This window comes from Sus scrofa, chromosome 3 (assembly GCF_054392235.1).
Source record: "Sus scrofa isolate SSC_HxYL_T2T_F1_AM1 chromosome 3, Sscrofa_HxYL_maternal_Yorkshire_Landrace_v2.0, whole genome shotgun sequence".
Taxonomy (NCBI): Eukaryota; Metazoa; Chordata; class Mammalia; order Artiodactyla; family Suidae; genus Sus; species Sus scrofa.
The window spans coordinates 83774205-83799361 of NC_139385.1; the positions used below are offsets into that span (position 1 = coordinate 83774205).

The 25157-nt window shown below is 48.5% G+C and overlaps 2 protein-coding genes across 3 annotated transcripts in view; one reads left to right on the forward strand and one right to left on the reverse strand.

Annotated features, from left to right (window-relative positions):
- The window catches only part of VAX2 (ventral anterior homeobox 2), a 29099-nt gene extending 7847 nt beyond the window's left edge, over nucleotides 1-21252 (reverse strand). For both annotated transcript variants that reach the window (XM_021087393.2, XM_085016114.1), the window contains exons 1-2: nucleotides 20952-21252; nucleotides 755-942 (exon numbers count right to left, since the gene is read on the reverse strand). In XM_021087393.2, coding sequence (XP_020943052.1) covers nucleotides 755-942; nucleotides 20952-21189 — 426 coding nt within the window. In that variant the 5' untranslated portion in view covers nucleotides 21190-21252. The remainder of the gene's footprint in view (nucleotides 1-754; nucleotides 943-20951) is intronic.
- A 115-nt stretch (nucleotides 21253-21367) lies between these two features.
- Nucleotides 21368-25157, forward strand: part of CD207 (CD207 molecule) — a 52863-nt gene continuing 49073 nt past the window's right edge. Inside the window, exon 1 of the mRNA XM_085015311.1 lies at nucleotides 21368-21668. The gene's annotated coding sequence lies outside the window, so the exon portion shown is untranslated. The remainder of the gene's footprint in view (nucleotides 21669-25157) is intronic.

The following is a 25157-nucleotide window of genomic DNA, read 5'->3' on the forward strand; positions in this document are numbered from 1 at the left end:
ACAGCTCACGGCAATGCCAGATCCTTCACCTACTGAGCAAGGCCAGGGATCAAACTTGTGTTCTCATGGATGCCAGTCAGATTCGTTTCCGGTGAGCCAGGGCGGGAACTCCATCATTATTATTATTTAGCTCTATTACCAGCTTGAAGTGCCTCCATTCATACAGAGTAGGTGCTCAGTTTACAAAAGTTTTCCCATTGGGTTAAGGATACTACAGTTTAAGTGCTAAGCCCTTCCTGGGTGGAGGACGTGTTCAGAGCCCTCCTCTCCAGCTGGAGGTTACCAGACAGGCTGAGATGAAGGGAAGGTGAGGGAGGATGGGAAAAGGTCCAGAGTGGGGGAATGACAGGTCCCCTCCAATTCTGCAATGCCTCATCTCTCCCCTGAATCTTTGTTCCCGGCAAACCAAGCCCTCACCTTCCCTTCCTGCAGGCTCCCTCCTGCACCAACAGACACCCCTTAAGCCACTCCCTGCATCTTGAACGTCCCTCCCTCCTATTCCCATATTCTACCCAGAGTGCCCGATACATCCGGAAGCCACCCCCCCCCCCACCTCCTGCCCTGGGCATACACCAACTTTGTCTGGTCATCAGTGTATTTATCTGCTCTGGTTTACCTGTCTCTTTAAGCCTTTCCTTAATGTCTGTCTGAACTTCAAAGCTGGGTCTCCCTGCAGCAGCCTACAAGCCTCATACCCAGAGGAGTTCCCAGGCTGCCAGGGCAGCAGTGGCGTGGCCTGGCCCTGCCCTTTTACCTGGGTCTCGGAGAGGTTCAGCTGACGGGCCAGCTCAGTGCGCTCACGGCCCACCACGTACTGGCAGCGCTGGAACTCCATCTCCAGGCGGTACAGCTGCTCGGCCGTGAAGGATGTGCGGGTCCGCTTGGGCCGGTCCAGGTCCAGACCCTTGGGCAGGACAATTTCCCGGATGGTTCCTTTGGCGTCTGCAGGGATCATGAAAGAAGGTAGGTTGGTTCACTAGTTAAGGATTTAAGCCACCAACGAGCATCTTAATAGGCAGTGTGGTTTGATGGGAAGCTCCTCAGGTCTGGACCTGGCTGTGTGATCTCTGACAAGTTGCTCACCCTCTCTGGGCCTAGCCTCTTTAACTACCCAGTGCCGTCTTATATCTATTGGGTATATGTATGTGAATGGGCCTCAGTACCAGTTTCAGGTTTGTCATCACAGTCTGTACAGAAAGGACTCACTCTAATGCAGCCAGGATTTTGTTCCTTCAGCAGAGTAAGAAACAAATGGAAAGAGAAATACTAAGTCTTCAAGTGCAAAGGAAAAGACCAGTTAGGGAGTTCCTGTCATGGCTCAGTGGTAACGAACCTGACTAGTATCCATGAGGACGCAGGTTCCATCCATGGCCTCGATCACTGGCTTTAAGGATTCAGTGTTGCCATGAGCTGTGGTATAGGTTCCGATCCCGTGTTGCTGTTGCTGTAGCAAAGGCCACAGCTGCAGCCCCTATTCGACCTCTAGCCTGGAAAGTACCATGTTAGAATTGGATACGATCAATCAGGTAAGTCTTACTGAAGGAGATGTCCAGAGCCAGGTTTAAGCCCTGTATGTGTGTGTGTGTGTGTGTGAGTGCGCGCGCGCGCGTGCATGGGTGCACTCTATCTATAGACCCTCTGGGGTTGCACGAAGAGGCTTGCTGGGGTGGGAGGGTACTGGGATCCCTGGGAGGAGCCAGAGGACCACTGCCACTGCATCCAGCTGCAGAGGTGCCTTAAAGAAGGGGAACTTCTGGCACTTCCCATATGCCTAATCCTGAACAGCAGGGCCATCCTCCTGTGCTCTGGACTGATGCTCTCCATGCATGGGCTCTCCAATATTTTGAAGCAAACTTAAAAGAGGTTGAAAAATCTGCAGCCCACACTCACCAGACAGTCCCACTTAAAGAACTCAGTAACACGGCCCAAGAAATAGCAACAACAACAACAACAAAGACAAAAAAAAAAAAAAAAAAAAAAAAAAAAAAAAGAAGACCAAAGGAGTTCCTGTTGTGGCGCAGTGGTTAACGAATACGACTAGGAACCATGAGGTTGCGGGTTCGATCCCTGCCATTGCTCAGTGGGTTAAGGATCCGGCGTTGCCGTGAGCTGTGGTGTAGGTTGCAGACGCGGCTTGGATCCCGCGTTGCTGTGGCTCTGGTGTAGGCCGGTGGCTACAGCTCCGATTCAACCCCTAGCCTGGGAACCTCCATATGCCACGGGAGCGGCCCAAGAAATAGCAACAACAACAACAACAAAGACAAAAAAAAAAAAAAAAAGAACTCAGTAACAGCGACACAGCATTCAGGAAAAGCAAAATTTCTTGAGAGGGGATTAGATATAGAATATCTATATCCTCTCTCAAGAAATTTTATTTTTTTATTTTCTTGCTTTTTTAGGTCTGCACTTGTGGCATATGGAAGTTCCCAGCCTAGGGGTCGAATTGGGGCTATAGCTGCTGGCCTACACCACGGCCACAGCAACATGGGATCCTTAAGCCACTGAACAAGGCCAGGGATCGAACCTGCATCCTCAAGGAGACTAGGCGGACTCGTTTCCACTGAGCCGTGATGGGAACGCCCAGAAAGAAAAAAAAATATATATATATATATATATAAAATCTGCTTTAACTAAAGGGGCAAAGGTGATCTATGTTTGGTCACACACTGATGGCTCGAAATCTAGATATTAGAAAATTTTAGGTCAAAAATTAGTGTAGAAATACTGCAGCATCATATTCTGTAGGATTTACCAAACCACTCCCAACACACGTTATTGATAATAAAAAGCTAATCAAATAGTCATTTGCGTGCACATAAGAAGGCTGGTGTCAATGGAAAACTTACAACCAGGCAACCCTGATCAAGCACAGGAAACAAAGCAAACCTCCGAACTGCAGGAACTCTGTCCCTCTCCAGGGGGCGTGCTCAGCCAGAATTTGCAACACGCTGGAAACAGCCCTGGCTGCTCCTGTTTTAGTCATAATAATAGCTGACACCTCTGCAATGACACCAGACCCTCTTGCTCTGGCCAGGCACTGCCTTAAGCACTAAACCCTCCCAATGTCTCACTGAAGTTGGAACTAATATTATCTCCATTTTACAGATGGGGAAATGGAGGAAAAAATTTTAAATCCCTTACCTGAGGTCATACTGACAGTTTTCAATAAGCTCTAGAAACAATCTGAATTTACTTGAGGAGTACTCTCTTTCAGGAATCTTTAGTGATTCAATCGACAGGTTATAATGAAGAGAACTTGGTTCATTTGTAGAAAATGGAATCTTCTTTTTTTTTCTTTCTTTTGCTTTTTAGGGCTGCACCGTGGCATTTGGGAGGTTCCCAGGCTAGGGGTGGAATTGGAGCTGCAGTTGGGGTGGAATCGGAGTGGCAGTTGCCAGCCTACACCACAGTCACAGCAACACAGGATCCAAACCGCATCTGCAACCTCCACCACAGCTCACAGCAGCACTGGATCCTTAACCCACTGAGCGAGGCTAGGGATGGAACCCACATCCTCACGGATCTTGGTGGGGGTGTTAACTGCTGAGCCATGAAGGGAACTCCCGAAAATGGAATCTTCTAGATGGGGTCATCATTGCCCTGGAAGACGTAGGAAAGGATTTGCATTTGGGGTGTGCCATCTGTCCTTGTGAGCCACATGACTGCAGAGCCTACTTTTACATTCTCTGCTCTAGACGGTGAACCTGAGAAATATTGCAGCATCATATTCTGTAGGATTTACCAAACCACTCCCAACACATGCTATTGATAATAAAAAGCTAACACCCCCTCCAAGCCTCCGGGGTGTTTTAGGAGACTGGATCTCCCTGCCTCCTTCAAGGCCAGTTAATGTTCATTCCTCCAGGGTGCACTTAAGATTTTCCTAGGCTCCTGGCACCGCTCCCCTCCCTTCTCAGAGGTTTGACCACCTTCGAGTTCTCAGTCACCCCTTCAGAGAAGGTGGGTCTGGGTAGGGGGCTGGTCTTGCAAGGGTGCTGGGCAGAGCACTTCCCACGGAGAGGGACCTTACTCCTGGAGGTTTAGTAGAATCCCAGACTTTTAGGGACAACCCAGACTCCCCGACTCCAATATTTTCTACATTCCAAAAGGTGGGGTAATATTTGTGACCCCATTGTGACTGGGTCCGCTTTGCTCAGGTTCCACTGTTTTCAGCTGTGAGGCCAGTCTCAGAACACCCTCACCACAGAGTCCATCTCCAAAGGCACTGATTGTATTAAAACTGTCTTGGGAGTTCCCGTGATGGTGCAGCGGAAACGAATCTGACTAGGAACCATGAGGTTGAGGGTTCGATCTCTGGCCTCACTCAGTGGGTTAAGGATCCGGCGTTGCCATGAGCTATGATGTGGGTCACAGACGCGGCTCAGATCTGGCGTTGCTGTGGCTGTGGCATAGCCTGGCAGCTACAGCTCCAATTTGACCCCTTGCCTGGGAACCTCCATATGCTGCAGGTATGGCCCTATAAAGACAAAAGACAAAAAAAAAAAAAAAAAAAAGTGTCTTGGAGGGTGTGAATAGGAGCAAGGGCGATGGGTGTCATACGAGGTGCAAGAAGCTTCACATCCTCTTCTGGACAGGCCTCCTGGAGCCCATGGGAAGCTCTGAAGAGGCTGTGCTCCCGACCAGAGGTCAAACTGTACACCCAGCCCCCCAGCCCCACTTTCTTCTTTGCTAAGAGGAGCATTCCTGCCTCAGGAACAGCCAAGGGCAACCCTCCTCCTCAGAGCCAGGAGAGGTGGGAACTTGTAAGAAAGACACCTCAGACTTGCCCCAGATATTTAAATGATTCGTACAAACCAGCACATGGAAAGACATTCAACATCACTAGCCATTAGGGCAAGGCAAATAAAAACCATCAGAAATACCTATCAGAATAGCTAAAATTAAAAATGGGAGTTCCAGGTGTGGTGCAGCAAAAACGAATCCCACTAGTATCCACGAGGATGCAGGTTGGATCCCTGGCCTTGCTCAGTGGGTGGGGGATCCAGCATGGCCGTGAGCTGTAGTGTAGTTCGAAGACTCGGTTCAGACCCCGAGTTGATGTGGCTGTGACTGTGGCCCAGCAGCTATAGCATCAATTCAATTCCTCGCCTGGGGACTTCCATATGACACGGGTGCAGCCCTAAAAAGCAGAAAAACAAACAAAACAAAACATACTGAGAGTCCCCAAGGCTGGTGAGGGTGCCAAGAAACTAGATCTGTCAATAGGGGGATGGAGAATGGTGCAGCCACTCTGGAAAATGACCTGGAAGTTTCTTAAAGAGTTAGACCTCTGTTTACCATAGACCCTAGTGACCTAATTCCTGGACATTTATTCCAGAGAAACGAAATCTTAGGTTCACATCAAAATGCAGATGTTCGTAGCCAATTTATTTGTGATAGCCCCCAAATGGAAACAATCCAGATGTCCGTCAGTAGGTGAATGGACAAACAAACCATGGTACAACTGTACGCGGCAATAAAAAGGAGAGACTATTGATAGCACCACAATTTTTTTTTTTTGCCTTTTCTTGAGCCGCTCCATCAGCACATGGAGGGTCCCAGGCTAGGGCTTGAATCGGAGCTGTAGCCACAGCCACAGCAACACAGGACCCGAGCCGTGTCTGCAACCTACACCACAGCTCACGGCAACACCGGATTCTTAACCTACTGAGCAAGGCCAGGGATCGAACCCTCAACCTCATGGTTCCTAGTTAGATTCGTAACCACTGAGCCACGACGGGAATTCCTAGCACCACAATTTGAATACATTTCCAGAGAAATTCTGAGTGAAAAAACGAAGCCAGTCCTTGAAGTGATGGACTGTATGATTCCATGTATGTTTCATTAGCAACATGACAGAGTTAAAAGGAACTGAACTGTGTTTGCCAGCAGTTAGGGAAGGGAGGCTGTGACTGTAAAGGGGTAGCATGAAGATGTTTCTTGGCAGTGATGGAACAGTTCTGTATCTTCATTGGGGTGGTGGTTTCAGGGATTCACAAATGTGATAAAATGTCGAGGTGCTATTACAAAGAAAAACAGTCCATGAAAAAGATGGGTGAAATCCAAGAAAGGCGGAGTTCCCATTGTGGCACAGCAGAAACGAACCTGACTGGCTTCCATGAGGACACGGGTTCGATCCCTGATCTCACTCAGTGGGTCAAGGATCCGGTGTTGTCGTGAGCTGTGGTGGAGGCCGAAGATGCAGCTTGGAACTGATGTGGCTGTGGCTCTGGCGTAGGCCGGTGGCTATAGCTCCAATTCGACCCCTCGCCTGGGAACCACCATATGCCGAAAGTGTGGCCCTAAAAAGACAAAAAGAAAAAAGGAAAAAAAAAAAAGAAAGAAATCCAAGAAAGGTCAATAGTCTAGCTAATAATACCATAGCAATGTTAACGTCCAGTTTTGACAGGGCAAGATGTCATCATGAGAAGCTGGGTTATAGACACATGGAAATACTCTACCATTTTTACAACTTCTTGGCCATTTATAACTATTTCAAAGTAAGACAATAACAACAACAACATGCCAGGAAGCTAAAATAATATTTTGTTACAGAAAGTGATCAATCCTTAGTGGAAAGAACACAACTGTGTTTCCCCAGATGCCTCTGCATTTCATCAGCAGTTTGCGAGATGATTTAAAATGATACATAGGAGTTCCCATCATGGTGCAGCGGAAATGAATCCCACTAGGAACCACGAGGATAAGAGTTCGATCCCTGGCCTTGCTCAGTGGGTTAAGGATCTGGCTGTGGCTGTGGTATAGGCCTGCGGCTATAGCTCCGATTTGACCCCTAGCCTGGGAACCTCCATATGCTGAGGGTGTGGCCCTAAAAAGATAAAAAAAAAAGAGAGAGAGAGAGAAATGAAAATGATACATAAATAAAACTTTGCCATTTCAAAAGTTACTCACATATTTTAGTGTTTACTAGAAAAAATTTAAACCTGTGAGTTACATGCTTAGAATAAAGCTAAAGTAGGTTTTTTGTTTTAAAATATATCATGCTGGAAGTTCCCTTGTGGTGCAGCAGGTCAAGTATGTGGTATCACCACAGCTGTGGCACAGAGATTGGGTTGATTTCTAGACCAGGAACTTCCACATGCTGCTGGTGTGTCCAAAAAAAAAAAAAAAAAAAAAATACCGTTATGCTAAAATATTAAGTAAATGAAACATGGATACAATAGAAATAGTAAAGGTGATATTTAAATAACTGAATATTGGGAAACAATGGAACAAGATTACACAATTAGAGCCATGTATTTATAGTGACAGAGTTTATAATAAAGGAATATTCTAAGTGGGGACAGGTTGGTCTAGTCTATAAGTGGAGTTAGGTAGACTGGTGACCATAAGTTATCTGTTTGGAATAAAATTTAGTTAAATTCATATCTCACACCATAAAGAACAATGTTTCAAATGGATTAGAGAGCAAATCATAGACTATAAAATGATAATGATATTTAAAGAAAATATAGGAGGATATTTTTATAATCCTAAGCTTGGGAAGAGCTTTCCAAGCAAGATATACACCTGAGCTGTAAAGGAAAAACAACGGATGTATTTAACTACATTAAAGCTGAAAACTCCTGTAAGTCAAAAGCACCGAGAGGAAGACAAAATACAAAAGACAGAATTGAAGAAAATCTTTTTTAAAATGACAAAGAAATAATATCTAGAATACATAAGATGCAATTATGAATAAATAATTTTTATTTTTTGTCTTTTTAGGGCTGCACCTGCAGCATATGGAGGTTCCCAGGCTAGGGGTCGAATCAGAGCTGCAGCTGCTGGCCTACACCATAGCCACAGCAATGCCAGATCCGAGTCACATCTGTGACCCACACCACAGATCATGGCAACACTGGATCCTTAACCCACTGAGCGAGGCCAGGGAGCGAACTCTTAACCTCATGGTTCCTAGTTGGATTTGTTTCCACTGTGCCACAAGGGACATTCCTAAACAATTTTTAAATGGGAAAATAGTCTAGTAGAAAAAATGGTCAAGTAATTTATCTGAGCCATTCACAGAAAAAAATATCCAAATAGCCAAATAAGTATATGAAAATATGAGCACGGCTTCACAGTAATCAGGATAATCCAAGTTCAAGCAGCAATAGATAACCATTTATCTCCCATAAGATTGGAGAGATATGAGTAGCTAATTAATAAAGCAGTGATGCACTGTTTGGGAATCCACACTCTGCTGCCGATTGGACTATAAATTCTCACAACCTTTTAAGGCTTCATTTGTCAAGTTAAAGATGCATACAACTTTTGCCCCAATAATTTTATTTAAGTAGCTATTTATAAAGAAAAGCACAGGTTCATGTCCTCGAAGATATATAGAAGGATGTTTACTGCAGCATTGTTGAAAATGTTCAAAAACTGAAAGCATCTCGAGGGTTCCCCATAACGGAAATAGCTGAACAAATTATGGTACATTCATACCATGTGTGGAAGTTCCTGGGCTGGGGAATCAAACCCTAGCCACAGCAGTGACTGTGCTGACTCCCTAACCTCTAGGCTACCAGGGAACTTCCATAACATTCATATTTTATAAAATATCATGTAGCAATTAAAAGGAATGAGGCCTGTCTATGCCACAGCCATAGCAACGGGATTCAAGCTTCATCTGCGACCTAGACCAAAGCTCATAGAATGCCAGATCTTTAACCCACTGAGCAAGGCCAGGGATTGAACCCACATCCTCATAGATGCTAGTCGGGTTTGTTACCACTGAGCCACAATGGGAACTCCAATGTGCTGATTTTTAAATGTGATGAGGTCTCTCCAATTTTTGTCTTTTTTTTTTTGCCATTTCTTGGGCTGCTCCCAAGGCATATGGAGGTTCCCAGGCTAGGGGTCTACTCGGAGCCGTAGCCACCAGCCTACGCCAGAGCCACAGCAACGCAGGATCCGAGCTGCGTCTGCAAACTACACCACAGCTCATGGCTCCAATTTAATCTATAAATATAATATGATCACTATAAATATTCCTGATTAAAAATTCTTGGAATTCCCTTGTGGTTAGCAAGTTAAGGATCCAGCATTGTCACTGCAGTGGCTTGGGCCACTGCTGTAGTGCAGATTCAATCTCTTGCCTGGGAACTTGGAACTGGCCCACCCCCATCCCCAATAAAATTCATTCTCAAGGTTACTGAGAAAATTGAAAATGTAAGAATAGTTGAGAAAAAATATTAAAAAGTGAGGAGAGAATACTTGCATTACCATTGCAGCGAGATGTATTACAACTCTATGGCAATTAAAATGGTATGATGCTGGTGCAAGAGTTGGGAAGCAAATCCACACCTTTGTGAGGATTTGATATAGTATAAAGTTGACATTTTTAAAAAATTATTTTTATTATTATTATTTTTGGTTGATTTTCATTTTTAAAAGTTTTATTGAAGTATAGTTGATTTACAATGTTCTGAAAATGTTGGCTGTATAACAGCGATTCAGTTGACATATCAAATTAGTTGAAGAAAAGACAAGATTATTAGAGACCTGCCCATTGGACAGTTGGCTCATCTGGAATGAAGTAATTTATTCCACGCTGCATGCAAAAATATACACAAGGTGGAATAAAACTTGATTGATTGATTGATCGATTGATTGTGTTTTTAGGGCCACACCCACGGCAAATGGAGGTTGCCAGGCCAGGGGTTGAATCAGAGCCACAGCTGCTGGCCACAGCCACAGCAACACCAGATCTGAGCCGTGTCTGTGACCTACACCACAGCTCATGGCAACTCCGAATCGTTAACCCACTGAGCGAGGCCAGGGATTGAACCTTCACCCTCATGATTCTAGTCGGGTTCGTTATCGCTGAGCCACGAAGGGAACTCCCTGGGATAAAACTTTAGATGTAAAAAATAGAGCTCTAAAAATGGAACAAAAATACTGAATACTTTTAAAAAATAAATGACAGCTTTGACTATCTAGAAATAAAAGCTTCTACAGGATGAGAGACAGTTAAATGACAAATGACAGATTGGGAGGAAATGTTAATAATACATGCTTCACAGAGTCTTAATGTCTAGTGCACACACAGTCTCTATAGACTAATGCATAAAGTCCAACGGTCCAGTGGGAAACTGAACAAATGATATGAAAGAGTTATTCAGAGAAGAAGAAATACTAGCGGCTGATAAATATGAAAAAGTACTCAAGCTCAGAGGGACCTAAATGAAAGAGCATCAATGAGCTAAATTTTTTCAGACATCACATTTTATAGAGCAGACTAGGACAATTGTGCTGGCAAAGGTGAGAGAAAATAGGTTTTCTCAAGCTCTGCTGGTGAGAATAAAAATTAATACAAAATAAGTTGTCTTGGAGGGCAATTTCACAATGCTGAGCTAAATTATAAAATGTTCAGGTCCTTTGTTTCAGAAATTACATAGAGGTTTCTATCCTAGAGAAGTATTGATATACTTTGATAAAGACAGAGCCACTCTTTGTAGTGCAGGTTTTAAGAGGGGGGAAGAAAAGGCTGAACGTTTATCAGCAAGAATGCTGCTGGTGAGGTCACAGTATTGTCATGCCTTTGGCTGTTTGTTATATAGACATTAACAAGAACGAAGTGCACCTTCATGCACTAATCTGGACAGAGGTCTACTGCTATGTGCAAATGGCAAGTACATATGTACTCACTAATTTCCATAAAGAACAAAAGGTAAAACTAAATTGTGCGTGTGTGTGTGTGTGTGTGTGTGTGTGTGTGTGTGTGTATGCTTGTACTTACACAGAATGAAGCCTGGCAGGATGAACACCTCTCTCTTCTGTTTGCTCTGCGGAGTGGAAGCTGGTTAGGGAGGGAAGATGTCTCCCATCTTACTTTACACACTTCTTTATTATTTGGTTTGTTGCAAACACTGTTCCAGTCTGTGAACAGGCTGTTTTAGCAGTTTGCAAAAACATCTTACCTCTGTGATCTATAACTTGCATATTTACGTTTTTCAATTACTGGGGAAAGTTGGGGAGGTTACATCTTGTGAGTAGAAGTGTCTTATGTGGGGGAAATGAAGAATTATTATTTTTTTAATTAGAGTAGAGTTAATTTACAAAAAATGAAGAATTTTTAACTTTCACATGATTTCAGTATGGATTGGTTTGTAATTAAAAGAATATTTTACACTTCATAAATGATAAGACATTAGAAACAAAAAAGGCAATTATAAACTCAAAAAACTGCAACACATACTGAAGTTTTATAACAAAAATTTGAGTAATATAACTATATATATAGCATGTACATCATATATAATATAGATGATATTATTACCTTTGGTTGGAGAAGAACTTTCTAGTTGAGAACTAACATGTAGATACCCAAAAGGAAATGACCACTAGATGTGATTACTGTTCAAATCTGAGTCCATATAAAAAAACACCAACCCAAAGTAAAGTTAAAAAGAAAAAGATCTGGGGACGTTTGCAACACATGTCACAGAAAAGGGGATCATTACACTTATCTATATAAATACACATGATATGTTTATATATTTACATATGTTACACATATATTTATATAAATATAATATATAAATACATATAAATATTTTTAGAACTATAAGAAAACATGAGCAAACCAAAAGAGAAATGGCTAAGTACATGAATGGAAAATTCACAGAAGAAAAAATAAAAATAAAAAATAAGTGTATGAAAACATGCTTAATCTCACTAGTAATTAAAAACACTAAAAAAATAAGATTTTTTTCACTTGAAATTATTTTACTCTAAAAGGTTGAGTATATCCTGGGTTGGGAGGATGAGAAATGGCACAGTTATACACAATTTCTGGGAGGACAAGTTTGTACACTTTTTGGCATTTTGGAAATATCAATCACAATTTTAAGCCTATGTACTTGGATTTCAAATTTTCACTTCTAGGAATTTATCCTGTAATTATAGGCATACCAGATATATGTGAAATGATATTTTATTATTTTAAAACTTTTATCATGAGAAATTTCAAATACAAACAAACCAAGAGAGAATATTATACTGGATTCTGATATATCTACCTCTCACCCTCAATAATTATAAACTCAGGGAACAATTCTATTTCTTCTATTTCCTCTATAGCCCCATAATTTAAACAAATCCCAAACATCACATCATTTCATCCAAAAATATTTTATAAGTATTTCTAGAGACTCCTTTAAAAAACAATCATGATACTGTTGTCACAAGTAGAAACATTAATAACCATTCCTTAATATAAAAAAGTCTCACCTGTTTACATATCTTTCACGTCTCATAAATGAAACTTTCAAAAAATCTGTTCAAGTTAGGATACAAAGAATCACTGAAGCATTTGGAATGGTGAAATAGAGAACCAACCTAAAGATTCATCAACAAGAGATTGATTCATTATGTCTGCATAATTTAGTACTACACAGCTGCTAAAAATAATAGGTGGTTTTAGAGAGAAAGATACCTATTAAATGAATGTTAAATGAAAAAAAGCAGTTTGTAAAAAAACCCCTCACTTTTGCAATATGTAACTCATATATTTATATTTTTTAATTACTAGAGAAAGTTTAGGAGATTACATCTTGGGAGTAGAAGCATATTACATGGGAGAAATGAAGAACTTTCAACTTACCAATATAGCAAAACAGCAGGGATTGGTTTTGTAATTAGAAAGATATTTTATACTTCAGAAACCAAAAGACATAAGAAAAATTAGAGGACAATTAATAAACTAAAAAAAGCAATATATATTGAAAGCAATGAGCTACTATCTATAATAGAGTTTCTACAAATCAATAAGGAAAGATATTTGAGAATTTAAATGGTCAAGTGGAATGAATAAATAGATAGCAGAAGAAATACATCTGGCCAATAAACATGGAAAGATGCTCAATTCCACTAGTAAACAAAGAGTAAAAATTAAAATGCCAGTGAAGTATTTCTTAGCAAAGGTATGTGAGCAATATAATGCCCAATATGGGGAGAGGGCAAAGATGGGGTATAAATTGCTAAACATATTTCCTCTGGAAGAACAATTAGACATCTATCAAGATATAAAGTGTGAACTGTGATAGCAAAATTTGGGGATACAAGTACTTTCAAGCATTGCTGGGGGTCTGGGGTACCATCTTATGTAGGGCCCCTTGGCATTATCTTCCAAATTACAAACACAGATGCTCTTTGACCCAGTAGCCTACTTTTGGGAACTTCTCTGACAGATAAACCCACACCTAAGAAAGTGACCAAGGAACAAGTTGATGCATTGCCACATTGTATGCAATGACAAAGATAAGAAAAAAGCTAAATATCTACCATTAGGGTATGGGTTATATAACATATTATGGCCCACCCAGTCTCTATAAATGGAATACTACACATCTGTAAAAAATTAACAAGGAGTTCTTTCAATCCCAAGATTCACAGGTAAGTGAAAATAATAAGGCGAAGGAAAAAATAGAGATTTCACCATATGAATAAAAAAACGAAAGAAAAAATAATCCAGCTGCACCGACTTGTATAAGCCTAGACGTTATTTGGAAGAACCTATGAGAAAGCAGTAAATAATGGCTGGAGGATGGGGGTGGAGGGGACAGGGATAGGAGAGAGATTTTTCGATGTGTATTTAAAACAACTTTTTGATGTTCGAATCACAGGAATTAATTACTATTTAAAAAAATTTTTAAAAATTAGTGAATGTAAACTTTTGGAAGCAGCAATTCCACTGCTAGGAATTTATCCTTTGCAAACACTCAAAGGACAAAAGAAGACCCGCGCCTTGGGAGTTCATTTTGCCATGTCTGTACCAGGGAAAAACCACCGGATCAACCTTCCTGAGGTTTGGAGAATCTGGCTTTCCCCAATCCAAGGAATACTGTCCTGTCGGGGAGCAGTGTGAAATGGCTGGGCAGAAAAGATGACACCCCGCCCCACCCCACCCCGTCCCCTGCGGACTGAGTTTTTTAAATGGTTAAGTCTCAAAATGGCTTGCATAATACGATTCCGCTATCGCTAACTTTTGTATAAAAGAGAGGGGAAATTTTCTGAAGCACCCCTGAACCTGCGAACGGCGGCTATTTCTAGGAGGCTTCCACCGCCTCTTGGTTTTGTTTTTGTTTTTGTTTTACACCTTAAGCTTGTGTTGCTTTTTGAATTTAAATTCTCTACCTACTCGTCTACACTGGCTCCTCGCAGGGTGTCCTCCACGCGCCCCGCCCAGGCTGCCTGAAGCTCCGCGGGTGGCCGTGGTGGGTGGTGGAACAAGCAAAATACCGAACAAACGGTGGCTTTAATTTCCCGGTTATTTCAAGCTCCATCGGAGGATTGGAGGCGTGTGAATTGGGCGGGGAGGAGGGGCATGGGTTTATCCAGTTATTTTCCTGGTTGGCTTTGCACTAAGCAGTGGCAGAGAGCCGGGAGACTCACTACCGCCCTTCTGGCCGTGCCCTTCGCACGACCTTCTGCTCCAGACGCGGCCGTCCTCTAGGAGGCTTCGCAGGCCCAGTAAGAGAACCATATCTGAGCTTTTTCAGGTTATATATTTCAGCGGTTTCCAAAGTTGAGAATTGCACAAAATTCCGAAAATATGGCGCCGTCAACTTTATATTTTAACAGTTATTCTGTGCTCTGGCATCATCATCGTTCCACATAAGCAACGACTTTGCAACTTCAAAAAATAAGGTCATTTCGGAACAGATGTTCTTCCAGGGACGGGCCACTATCCGGCCTTTTACCTAGTGAAATTCCTCGCGATGCGATGGTTTTGCCTGCTTTCATTCATTCGGCAAATATTTACTGAGTGCCTACTGTATGCTTACAGAACACATTTGGGGAGATCATGTGGGTTTGGCGGGAGCGGGGACAGTCTCCTAAGAGGTCCCTGTTCAGCATCAAGGGAATCAGGCTCCCGGCTCCCGGCTCCCGGCCCCCGCCTCTCTTGAATTTAGTGCCGACGCCCTTCGACACCCTGGCAGGGCCTCCATGGCAGCTCAGGAGCCCCACACGTCCCTGCATGCAAAATGGACTCTCGGTTGGTAATTTTAGCACCAGCAGCCCCATTGGGTCGGTCTGGCACCTACTAGGTACTCAAAATGTTTGTGGAATGAATCAACTAGCAAGCGAAGGGCAAGATCATGGGGAGAACATGGGAGAGTTTGTTCCCAGGTCTTTGCCGGTTTGGGGGTGGGGGGTGAATGGGGGCACAACCAGCATCTCAACAGCCTCCACCTGCCCCACCCACCCAGCAGGCACTCTGAGCCCTGGCTTTTCTGGGTCCACCACCTCCTCGGTTTTGTAGGCCAGATCCCATCCTGATGCTGCCACCCCTTTCCGCGGTCCATTGCCAACTGGCATTCACAGCGGAGAACCTCCAACCTTCCTCCAGGATGGGCGATGGACGGGGTGCAAACCAGGCGCCTGATCACCACGGTCCTGGGGATTTCCTCGGAAGGCCCACTGTGCCTGCGTGTCCTCCATCAGAGCTTTTTAATTTGGGGTACAGACCTGCCAGGATGCATTGCGGGTAACCAGCCACCCACTTTCCCAGAAGGGTCAGGCTAATTTAGTTTATGTAAAACAAACAGGACATAGAGGCAAAATTCATTTGCTTCATAGACTCCATTGCCTGCCCCCAACTCCTGCCCATTTAAAATGCAAATCAAAGAAAAAGTGAACTGAGAGGGAGCTTACTACACCCCAGTGGGGGGGGGGTGGGTAATTGAGGAACTGGCATAGAGCCAACAGGACCCATTTTTGAAACCCTCTCTCCCTACATGCTGCGCAGTGGGTGAAGCCTCAAATGGGTGGTGCCAGGGTACAGAAGCCCAGGGATGCACGCTGCCGCTGTCTGCTCCCTCCCCTTGTCCCTGACTACCTACACGCTGTCCTAGCCTCCCTGCCCAGCCACGTCACCTGGGGACTACGTGGGAGCTCAGACCCCTCAGGGTGTGTGCACTGCATGCTCATGCATGCTGCGAGTGATGATCAGCAGAGGATCTACTGGCACCGGAGTCCAAGAGATCACCCAGGGTGGCAGAAACAGCTGAGAACACAAGGAGCCACCAAAGGTGCCATACAGTTCCCCGAAAATGAAAGTGGTGCCCGCAAGACACCAGCAAGAGGACACATTTGGCTGAAGGTCTGCTTCTGTGGGGGGAGATGGGGTATGGATTTAGGGAAAAACAAAGACCAAAATGAAGGGGCCTGGCATAGACCCACTGTGAGAATGTGAGCCTTTCTCGCAAAAACAAAGCAAAAGGAAAAACATTACAGACGGAAAACAAAAACAACCTCAGGAAAAAAAAATCGAATACTCTTATAAACCCCCAAGCTAAAATTAAAAACAAAACACCCAAAGTGCAATCCCGTACATGAATTATTTAAACCTTTTAAGACTGCTTGTGTGTGTGAGGGGGTGGGGGCTGGTCCTGGATTTCCGCATCCCTTAACAGGTTTATATTGAGGCTACAGGCTCTGTGTCTCACAATCCAGTGCACCTTCCAATACAACACTCTGGCTCCTGCCTTCTCCATGGTCAAAACACTTCCTTGGGAAGGTGGGCATCTGGGCATGTGTGCCCCCGTGAAGCTGCCATGACTTGACTGCTGGGGTGAGGCCTGCTAGGTCCAGAGTCCACTGGGTCCAATGGCTGCTATAAATCCAGGTAGAAATTGAGAGGTTGCCAGTCAATGCTGAGCCCAGACCTGTCTGTTCCCACAGGCCCCTCCTAGCTCCAGCCCCTGAAGACTTGGCCTCTTTCCGGGTGTCCTCAGATGTGTCTGCTTTAGCCAGGACCCTGCCTGGTGTAGGCCATTGTGCTGTCGGTGCTTCAACCAATGCATCTCGGCAGCGCAGGTCCAGCACAGGTCCAACACAGGCCCCAGATCCTCAGGAGGGGGCCAGACCTCCTAAATACGATGGCTCCCTGCTCTACATCCACATCCATAGTAGAGGGAACTCTTTGGCTGCAGCCAGAGGCTCTGGCCATCCTGCAGCCTCCCACTGAGCCAGCTGAAAGCATTTCTGAAAGTGGGTGGTGGTGCTCCAGCAGGAAGAGGTAGGCATTCAGTCAAAACCTCCCGCACTCTTCCTGTCCCTCTGCTCCCAGACAGAGGGGTGCAGAGGGGTTTGGAGCCAGGCCAGGTGTGCTGCAGGCCTCAAGGTGCTGCAGTGTCCCTCGGGCAGCCTCTGAATCCTGCTCCTGCTCAGGCCAGAGCCGGGGCAGAAGGTGAGGCCCCCGTGGGGTTTGGAGACCCGAAGGTGTGAGGGACCGCCTTGGGTAAGCTGGGGCGAGCACTAGGCATTGTTCATAACATTCGCTGGGTCGGGTGATGCTGGCAGACAGCCATTCCCGGCTTTATCCAGAGGGGTTGTTGAAGTGGACTCTGGATTAATTTGGGAATCACATTGGTGCCTCTGAGAGTGTGGGTGTGGGCGCAGATTGTGAGGTTTGGGAGTCAAGGCTGAGAGTGGTCTCACCTCTTCCGACTGCAAGGATCCCGGCTCCACCGAAAAAGGCCCTTGCACTGCCGCTGCCGAGGCTGCAGCGAACTTAAAGCCAGGCGGTTCTCCTTCCATCTGCTTCCTGCCCTAGGCTGGCTAGCCCTTTCCAAATAGGAAACAAAAGGATTCCCCAGTATGTCCCCTCACCCATGGGCAGTGCTTGCAGAGGTGTGGGATGGCCCAGGCGGCTGTTTGGTCCCCAAGGAAGCTTAGCTGCGTCCTCGGTGGGGGGTGTGCAGTGCCTGTTGTGTGTACCCGTCTGTCATCCTGGTGGCCTTGTTTGTGCCCCAGGAGCATAAGGAAGCCTCCATTTTGAGGCAGGGGATGCAGCAAGGTCGGCCTCCCTGGCTCCCTGACCCACATTTTGCAGAGGCAGGGAAACTTGAGCGATTGGTGGAGCGAGGGTTCCTCGAAGGGGACTGGGGAAGGCCGCACTGTGTGGTCTGCAAGGTGACGCTGGACCTCCTTTCATCAGCCGATTCTTGACTCCTTGGCTGCTCACCTCCCAACATAGCCTCTGGGCCTAGGGGGGTGCAGAAGGGGAGGCCTCTGGGGAAGGAGGCCCACTGCCTGAGGCAGGTTGTAGGTCTCCTCGGAACTCCCTTCCCTTTCCTTCAACGGGCTATTTATGGAGACCTTGCTGGTGGTTTGCAGTTTCATAGACAGTATCTCTGACCCTTAGCACAGCCCTTTCTTTGTACAGATGAGGAAACAGAGGCACAGAGAGGCAAAGAAACTGGTTCGAGTTCAAAAGGCTGTGAGGCCTGGATTCCAAACCAACTTTGCTTAATTCCAGTGGCAGGCTCTGCTCTTACTCCCCTGCACCTTGGGACTCCCTCAACAGATCAGATCTGCTACCCCAGAGCAGAGCCCTCAGGGGAGCATGTGCTGAGTGGAAAAGAGGCAGAAAGAAGGGCAAAGACCCAGATGGAGTAGGCCTTTTTTCCAGAATCTTCACCCCACCAGCATCCTGACTGTGATGGCAACCGTCTACCTTCCCCCTTTTTATGATTTCCTCCATGAGTACTTTGGGAAGATGTGTCCTCAGAGGTCAAAGGCAAAATGTCCTCTCCCCTTAGAGCATACTGGAGGGACATTCAGCCAGGGGCCAAGGTGCTGCAGACTCCCCCTCGCTATTGTGGGAGCAGGCGGCCTTCATAGGTCAGAGCCTCTGCCCTGGGCCCAGTGGGGCTGGGTGACACAGGTGACCCTGGCTAGGAGGGATTAGCAGTAAATGACGTCCCTGGTATCTCAGGCCCATAATAACCTCCTGTCATTAAATGGAAAGGGGCAGAGGGATTTATGAGGGCCCTGTTTACCTTTTGTTTCTTTCAGATGTGTAAATACCTCTTTTGTGCTCTATCTCTATTATATTGTACAAGTGTAACGGCATTGTTATATTGCCAACATGCATTTGTAAAAGTACACCTGACAAAAAACACACACAAGCTGCCCCCACACACCAGGGGTGGGGTTGGGGTGTCCATCTCTTCCTGGCTGTGGATTGCTCCACAGGGTGGAGGGTCATTTTTGACTCCAAGCTTCTGTGAGTCTACACCTGGGAGTTCACTGATATCTATACACAAAATCCATTCGATCCACGTGCAGAATTAGTAGAGCAGAAGGGGTGGCGGACGGGCAAAGAACTCACAATAGTCCAGGCAGGAGAAAATGACTACTCATAGATGGAGTGCGATGTGGTGAGTGTCAGGCAGAGGGATCTGGAGTCCTTAATTTGGGAGTTTGGGCTTAGGGGGCTCATTCCTCTGTTTCTGGAAGCCCTGGGGATTATGGAACTCAAGCTGGCTGCTAGTGCCTCGTATCCAGGACACTCCACAGTCTATTGAATGGGATCTACTTTAATCCCAGGTGCCCAACAAGTCCACACACCTGTTGGAATCCGTGCTGTGTGGACCTGTTGGGCATCTGGGATTAAATTAGATCCCCGTGCCCTGTCCTCTGCTATGACCCAAGACTGACCCAGAGCAGTGCTGGGCACTCACCTCTAGGTGACCATACCTGGCACCAGGAGTGTTTCCTAAAGACCAGGGTCCCTGAGTCTGTGTCAAAGGTGGTTATCCGTCAACTTCACATTGGGCTGCCTCCTTGCTTGATATAAGCCCCCATTCCCAGAGCCACCCAAAGCCAGTGGCTGTGGGGAAGCTGTGTGCGACCACATCACAGTATCCTAGTCTGTGTGTGGGTAACTCAAACACAGCCCGGCTCAGATCAGACAAACCCCAGGGCCTGGCGCTGGAGCGACCTCAGGCCAGCATCCGTCAGGCTAGTTCCCCTTTCCCAGGCAGAGGCCAAGGAAATCAGCTCTGGCCGTTTTCTCTTGAGGCCCTTAGGCTCGCAGGAGCGGCGCTCAGAAAGATGGGACAAGAAAAAGACAGCGGGAGGAAGCCGAGCGAGGAAGTTGGAGGAGGCCGAGGCAGTCGTTACCCTCCAAAGGCCTCTTCTAGGCGCTGGGTCGCCTGGTCCCGGGACTCGGGGATGGTGAGGGAAACAGACCTCCGACTCTGGCCGCGGCCTAGGACGGGCTGAAGGCAAGACCTCAGAATCCCCTTTCTTCTTCCAGCTCGCTAGGCGAGGCCCGGATCCGGCAAAAACCGAGACTGGAGCTTCGCGACAGGCTGGCTTTGGGGGCCAGGGGAGCCTCCGCCTCGCGGCGAGGAAGGCAGGCGGAGCTGGGCTTTCGGACGCAGTCCACAGGCGCTTGCAGGGAGAGAATGCTGAGAAGACGAGCTCGGCGGAAAGAGTCAGGAAAGACGAGAGGAGCACGATGAGAGAGGGAGAGCCGGGGAGACGCGAAAGGCCAGGCTGGGAGAAGGCCGCATCGAGAGCCGGCTGGGCCCAGGCGCCGCAAGGAAGTGGGAACCGAGAGAGCGAAGCCCAGCGGGCGAGCTCCGCGCACGCCGCCCTCCGCGTCCCGGTGCCCTCTCCCGGGAGCAGCCGGTGGCGTCTGCGTGGCTGGGATTGGGAAATAAGGCTGGGCGGGGGCCGGGGAAGCACCCCGGCCGCTCAGCGGAGCCCCGGCCTTTTCCTCGCGCGGTTCCCGACGCTGGTCCCTCCTCATCCTGACCCCGCGGAACGCTCGTGACGCTTTTCTCCGCACCCGCCGCGAGGGCCGCGGGGCGGGGACTCGGCTCTCCGCATCCCGCACTCCCATCTCGGCCCCCGCCACAGTCACCCGCCCGGATGGGCCTGGAGTGAGGCACTGGCCCGAGAAGCTGAGAATTATAAGGCAGTGAAATGGGAATCTCTTCGTCACCGGTCGCCGCTTTGTCCCCTGCACTCGGCTAAACGTCCAGCACACAATAGACGCTAAAAATAATGTTTGCTGAATGAATGACTGAATGATAACTGACTGAATGAAATACGAAGTGGGAGTTGGAGGCTGCTGGAAGGTCGGAAGCCACATAGGGGAAGGGAGGGGGCGTCCAGGGGACCTGGGCTTCTAGCTGTCCTCTTACCTCGTACCAGGATGCGGCGGCAGTGGTCTGCCTCGCCGAGCCCAGGCTGTCCGTCGCTGTCGGCGCCGCTCTCCCTGGAGCCCGCGGGGCTGGAGGCGGAGGTCCCAGCAATTTCTCTGGGGCTGCGGCGGCCGGCATCAGTGCTCGAGTCCTCCGCTCCTCCGCGGTCCCCGCCTCGCCCGCCGCGTGACTCCCGGCGTGCGGGGCCGCGGTCGCGCTCGGCGCCCCCATCGCCCATGCCTACCGCCACCGCCTCCTTTGCCACCGCCCGGCCAGCTTGGGCTGGCGGAGCCAGCGCCTCCCCGCCCCTCGCACCCCCCGCCCGACTCCTCCTCCTCCGGCCCCGCCCCCGCACGGCGGCTCCACCCCTCCCTGCTGATTGGGCGTGAGTCGGGGTTCTATGACTCCCAGCGGCTCGCAAGGAAGCTGCGCCACCCGGTTGGAGTGGGGGTCGTTGGTCCCACTCCTCCGCCCCTAGTCTAGCTCTACACCCGGCCCGGCAGAGGGAGGCCCGGGCGTCCCTGGGGTACAGAGGATTGCCCCACGTCCTCTCCTAAAGTTTATCAACTCCCTCCCCCAACCACCAGCCGACCCCTTCTCCCCACTCCCTTCGTCCCCAAGGAAGCGCAGTCTCCTCACTCCGGCTCTTTCAGCAGGATCAATAACCAAAGTGTTCCAGGAAGGCGACCCCAGAGAGACCGAGCAGAAAAAAAGGAGGTTGGCCTTGCTGGGGCGCTTGGCGGGGTGGGGGGCTGGAAATGGGGGTTCATGCCTGGGATTCAGGGGCCTCCCGCCCCTAGATTCATACTCAGGAACACAGACTGAAGGTCCTTCCCGGCGCTCCTTGAGAGCAAGGCCGAGAATGTGGTAAAAGAACCCGAGACCGCGAGGCCAGGGGACTGAAGAAATGACGCGCACTAGCTGAGAGAGAAACAGATTTGCTGACAGATAGCTGGGTCGAGGAGCGGAGAGGGTCGAGTGAGGCCGAGGCTGTGGTAGGCTGCAAATGCCGGGGTCCTCTGCTGCTCTGAGTTCTTCACACGGGGGATCGCACCCCCAGACTGGGATAGAAGGTGAAAAACCTCTTTTTGCTCCACATCCCGGCCCCGTGGAGCTCTCCCCACCTCAGCCCTGGATCCCTGGCCGCTTCTCCCAGCTGGGGAGAGGAGAAGGGCGGGGGTGAGCGAGGCTGGAAGCCGGGCAGAGCTTTGGAGATGAGCAGTGGGGTGTCCCTGGGCCTTCTGAGTCCAAAGCACTTTCTGAGGATCCCAGTGTTCGCTCGAGTTGAGCTTCTCCTTTGAGATCGCCAGGAAAGGCCGGGCCTGGATTTCCCTTCCTTTCACTTAGAAGTGGGTTGGAAGAAAGATTGAGAGACCCCATCGGAGATGGGTGTGCAGCCGCGCGCGCGTAGGAGGGCTCATGACCCCGCTTCCCTAAAAAGCTATAATCACAGACTTGGCTTCCCTTTTCTGCGCCAAATGCTATTGTGAGCTAGGATGCTTCGGTGTTTTCCAGGGACCACTAGAGATTGCCTGTGGGGTCAGGAGCCATGGATGTACCAGGTGCCAGTGGCTTCGGTGTGGTGGAGTGCGCGGCTGGTGCAGCCTCCATGACTCCCTGAGCGGGAGGAGCGGGTTAAAAGAGTAAGCGTGTGAGTGAGTGCTTTAGTGGGTGTCCAGTGTGCATGTGAGCGGTTGAGTGCGTATCTGTGTCCGATCTCAAATGTCCCCAACGGAAGGCGAAGTGGGCGGGGCTCACCAATTATTTAATTGGGTGACTAATGGCGCTTCCGCGCAGGGTTTGGGACTCGGGGGAAAAAGGGAGGGTAAAAGGAGCAGGGGAGGAAGCCGGCTGGTCCGTACTAACGGAAAGGAGAAAAGGAAGGAAGGAAGGGAGGGAGGAAAGGAAGGAAGGAAGGGAGGGAGGAAGGAAAGTGCCGCAAGGTAATTTGGATGGGGAAGGAGAGAGGCGGGATCGTGCGGAGGGTGCAGGGCAGAGTGCTCAGGCAGAAGGAGAGCAGCGCGCACCAGCTATACGGGCTAAGAGTGTGTGTAGCCCGAACTATCAGAGGTAGAAAAGAGATTTTTAGTTGCAGAAGGGCTCTGGGGAGTGTAACTCAGCAGGACAAAGCTCTGCTGGAAGGACTCACGCCACGTGGCACTGTGAGCTCTGCACTTGCCCTTGGTGCGTCTGAGCCTGACTCCTGGAGGGGCTGTGGAAATCCTAAGTGACGCCTCCCACCCACCCACCCACGGAGCAGGGCGCCATCCACTCTAGCCCAGTAGGATGCTGGTCGCTTGATCCATCCCATCCTCTTTGCTCTGCACTTCTGTCTTTCTTCTCTCTGGCTCTCAAAAATTTATTTTTATTATTCAAGTAAGCTATGTCTGGTATAGAAAAATTCTAAGCAGAAAGCAACCAACCTGCAACTTTCCTGGCTTTCAAGCTTTCGCTGTGCCGACCGCCACGGGGGAGGCCCGGATTCCTGCTTAAAAAAAAAAAAAAAAAGAAAGAAGGAAAGAAAAAAGAAAAAAGAATAGCACCTACTGAATCCTACTGGGTTTTGTTTTTACCCTTTTACATGTTCTTTTCATGAATGATGGCTTTCCGTGCCAGAAACTCAGGTCTCCATCCTGGCATCCTCTTTGAAGTCCTCAGATGGGCTTGGGGGAGCGCACACATTTCTGGGGAGCCAGGCGGTTCGCCGAGAAAGGCGGGTGGCCTCCAGTAGAGTCCCCGTGGAACCGTGGAGGTTGGGGCCGCCTCCCCTTTCCAGGCTGCTTGGGAGGGCGGTCAGAGAAAGAGAGAGCGGGGCTGCAGGCCAGTCCCGGATTGATTCTTGGGGGTTCCCAGTCTTCCTCCCTTTCTTTTCTCTCCTTCTCTGTGGGCGGTATGGGGTTTGGCATCCCGCAGAAGTCCTAGCTCTCTCCACTCTGCAGGCCTGGGAAGTGGGGCCCTGGTCTCCGTGATTGCGTGCGTGGGGCTCTAGAGTGGAACTCAGGGCTTCTGAAAGTTGAGGCGAAGGGTTGGGGGCGGCAGGTGGGTGGGGGGAGGTGGATCGCCCCCTCAAGCGCCAGCTCTGGCCCAGCAGAGACCTTGGCCAAGCCGGTCTTGGAGCCTGGGCAGCCCTTAAAGCCAGGTATTGGAACAGTGAGTGTCCTATGCCTGCCGCCGTCATCCTCACGTCCGGTGTCCCACCGCCATCTCCTACATCTCAACCCTGCCAAGACGCTAGAATCCCAGAGAATTTCCTCGGCCTCGCTATGCTACCCGATATCCCAGCCGATAGGGGGCAGGGGAATGGCTTAAACTGATTTTTTAGCGGCTCAGCGTCGACAAACCCCAAGTACTGGTCCGGCCCTTCCTGGGTTCCGAAGGGCCGAGAAAGCCGGAGGCCCAGCTGGATCCGTGCTATCAGGGTCCCTTGCAGACTCATCAGGTCCCGGGGAATTCGTGGGCTTGGGCGTTAGGGGATGAGCACGTCTGGTCACAGGGAACTGCTTCCGGCTGGGCCGGAGTCAGGGGACACTGCCACTAGGAGTTCCCCAGATACATGGTGGTCGAGGTTCTCCACTCACAGAGGAAGGGGTTGGGAGAGGGTGATCAGGGAGGGGCCACCAACCCCTGCTTGCCTCAGATGCCCCTTAGGACTAGGTTTCCGGAGGGTTTCTTCAAGGAACTGCCTGAGTTGGGGAAAGACCCCCCACCCCCCTCCACCTGGCTCAGCGCCATGAGTCCCCAGTTCCCTCCTCTTTTCCAAGGAGTGAGCCTACTCCACTTTCTTCAGTCCTTCCCCCACCTATCTTCTCCATGAATCTGGCATCTCAGGTGGGTGAGACTGACCTCTCGAGCTTCTGTGCTGCTGAGAGCTGAGTCCCAGCTGCTGTGGGTAAAGAGTGCCTTCCTTCCACACTTGGCATCAGGGCTTTCTAGGACCAGAAGTGGGATCTAGGGGAGCCAAATTTTGTATGTGTATGAGTGGGAGTCAGAGCCTAGGTTTTCCCAGAAGCTGCCTGTACCTAACTGCCCAGCCCTCTGTCCTCCACTGCTGGTTGTTCAGGAGCTCTGGCCTCTGGCAGGAGCCTTCACCATCCCTTTCAGGTGCTCAGAACCTGGAACCTTGAAGGTCTGGTCTGTGTCTGGCTGTTCTTCCACCTTCTGTATCTCTTGGGTGCTCTGGCAGGTGCACTAGACCAGGTCTTCAGG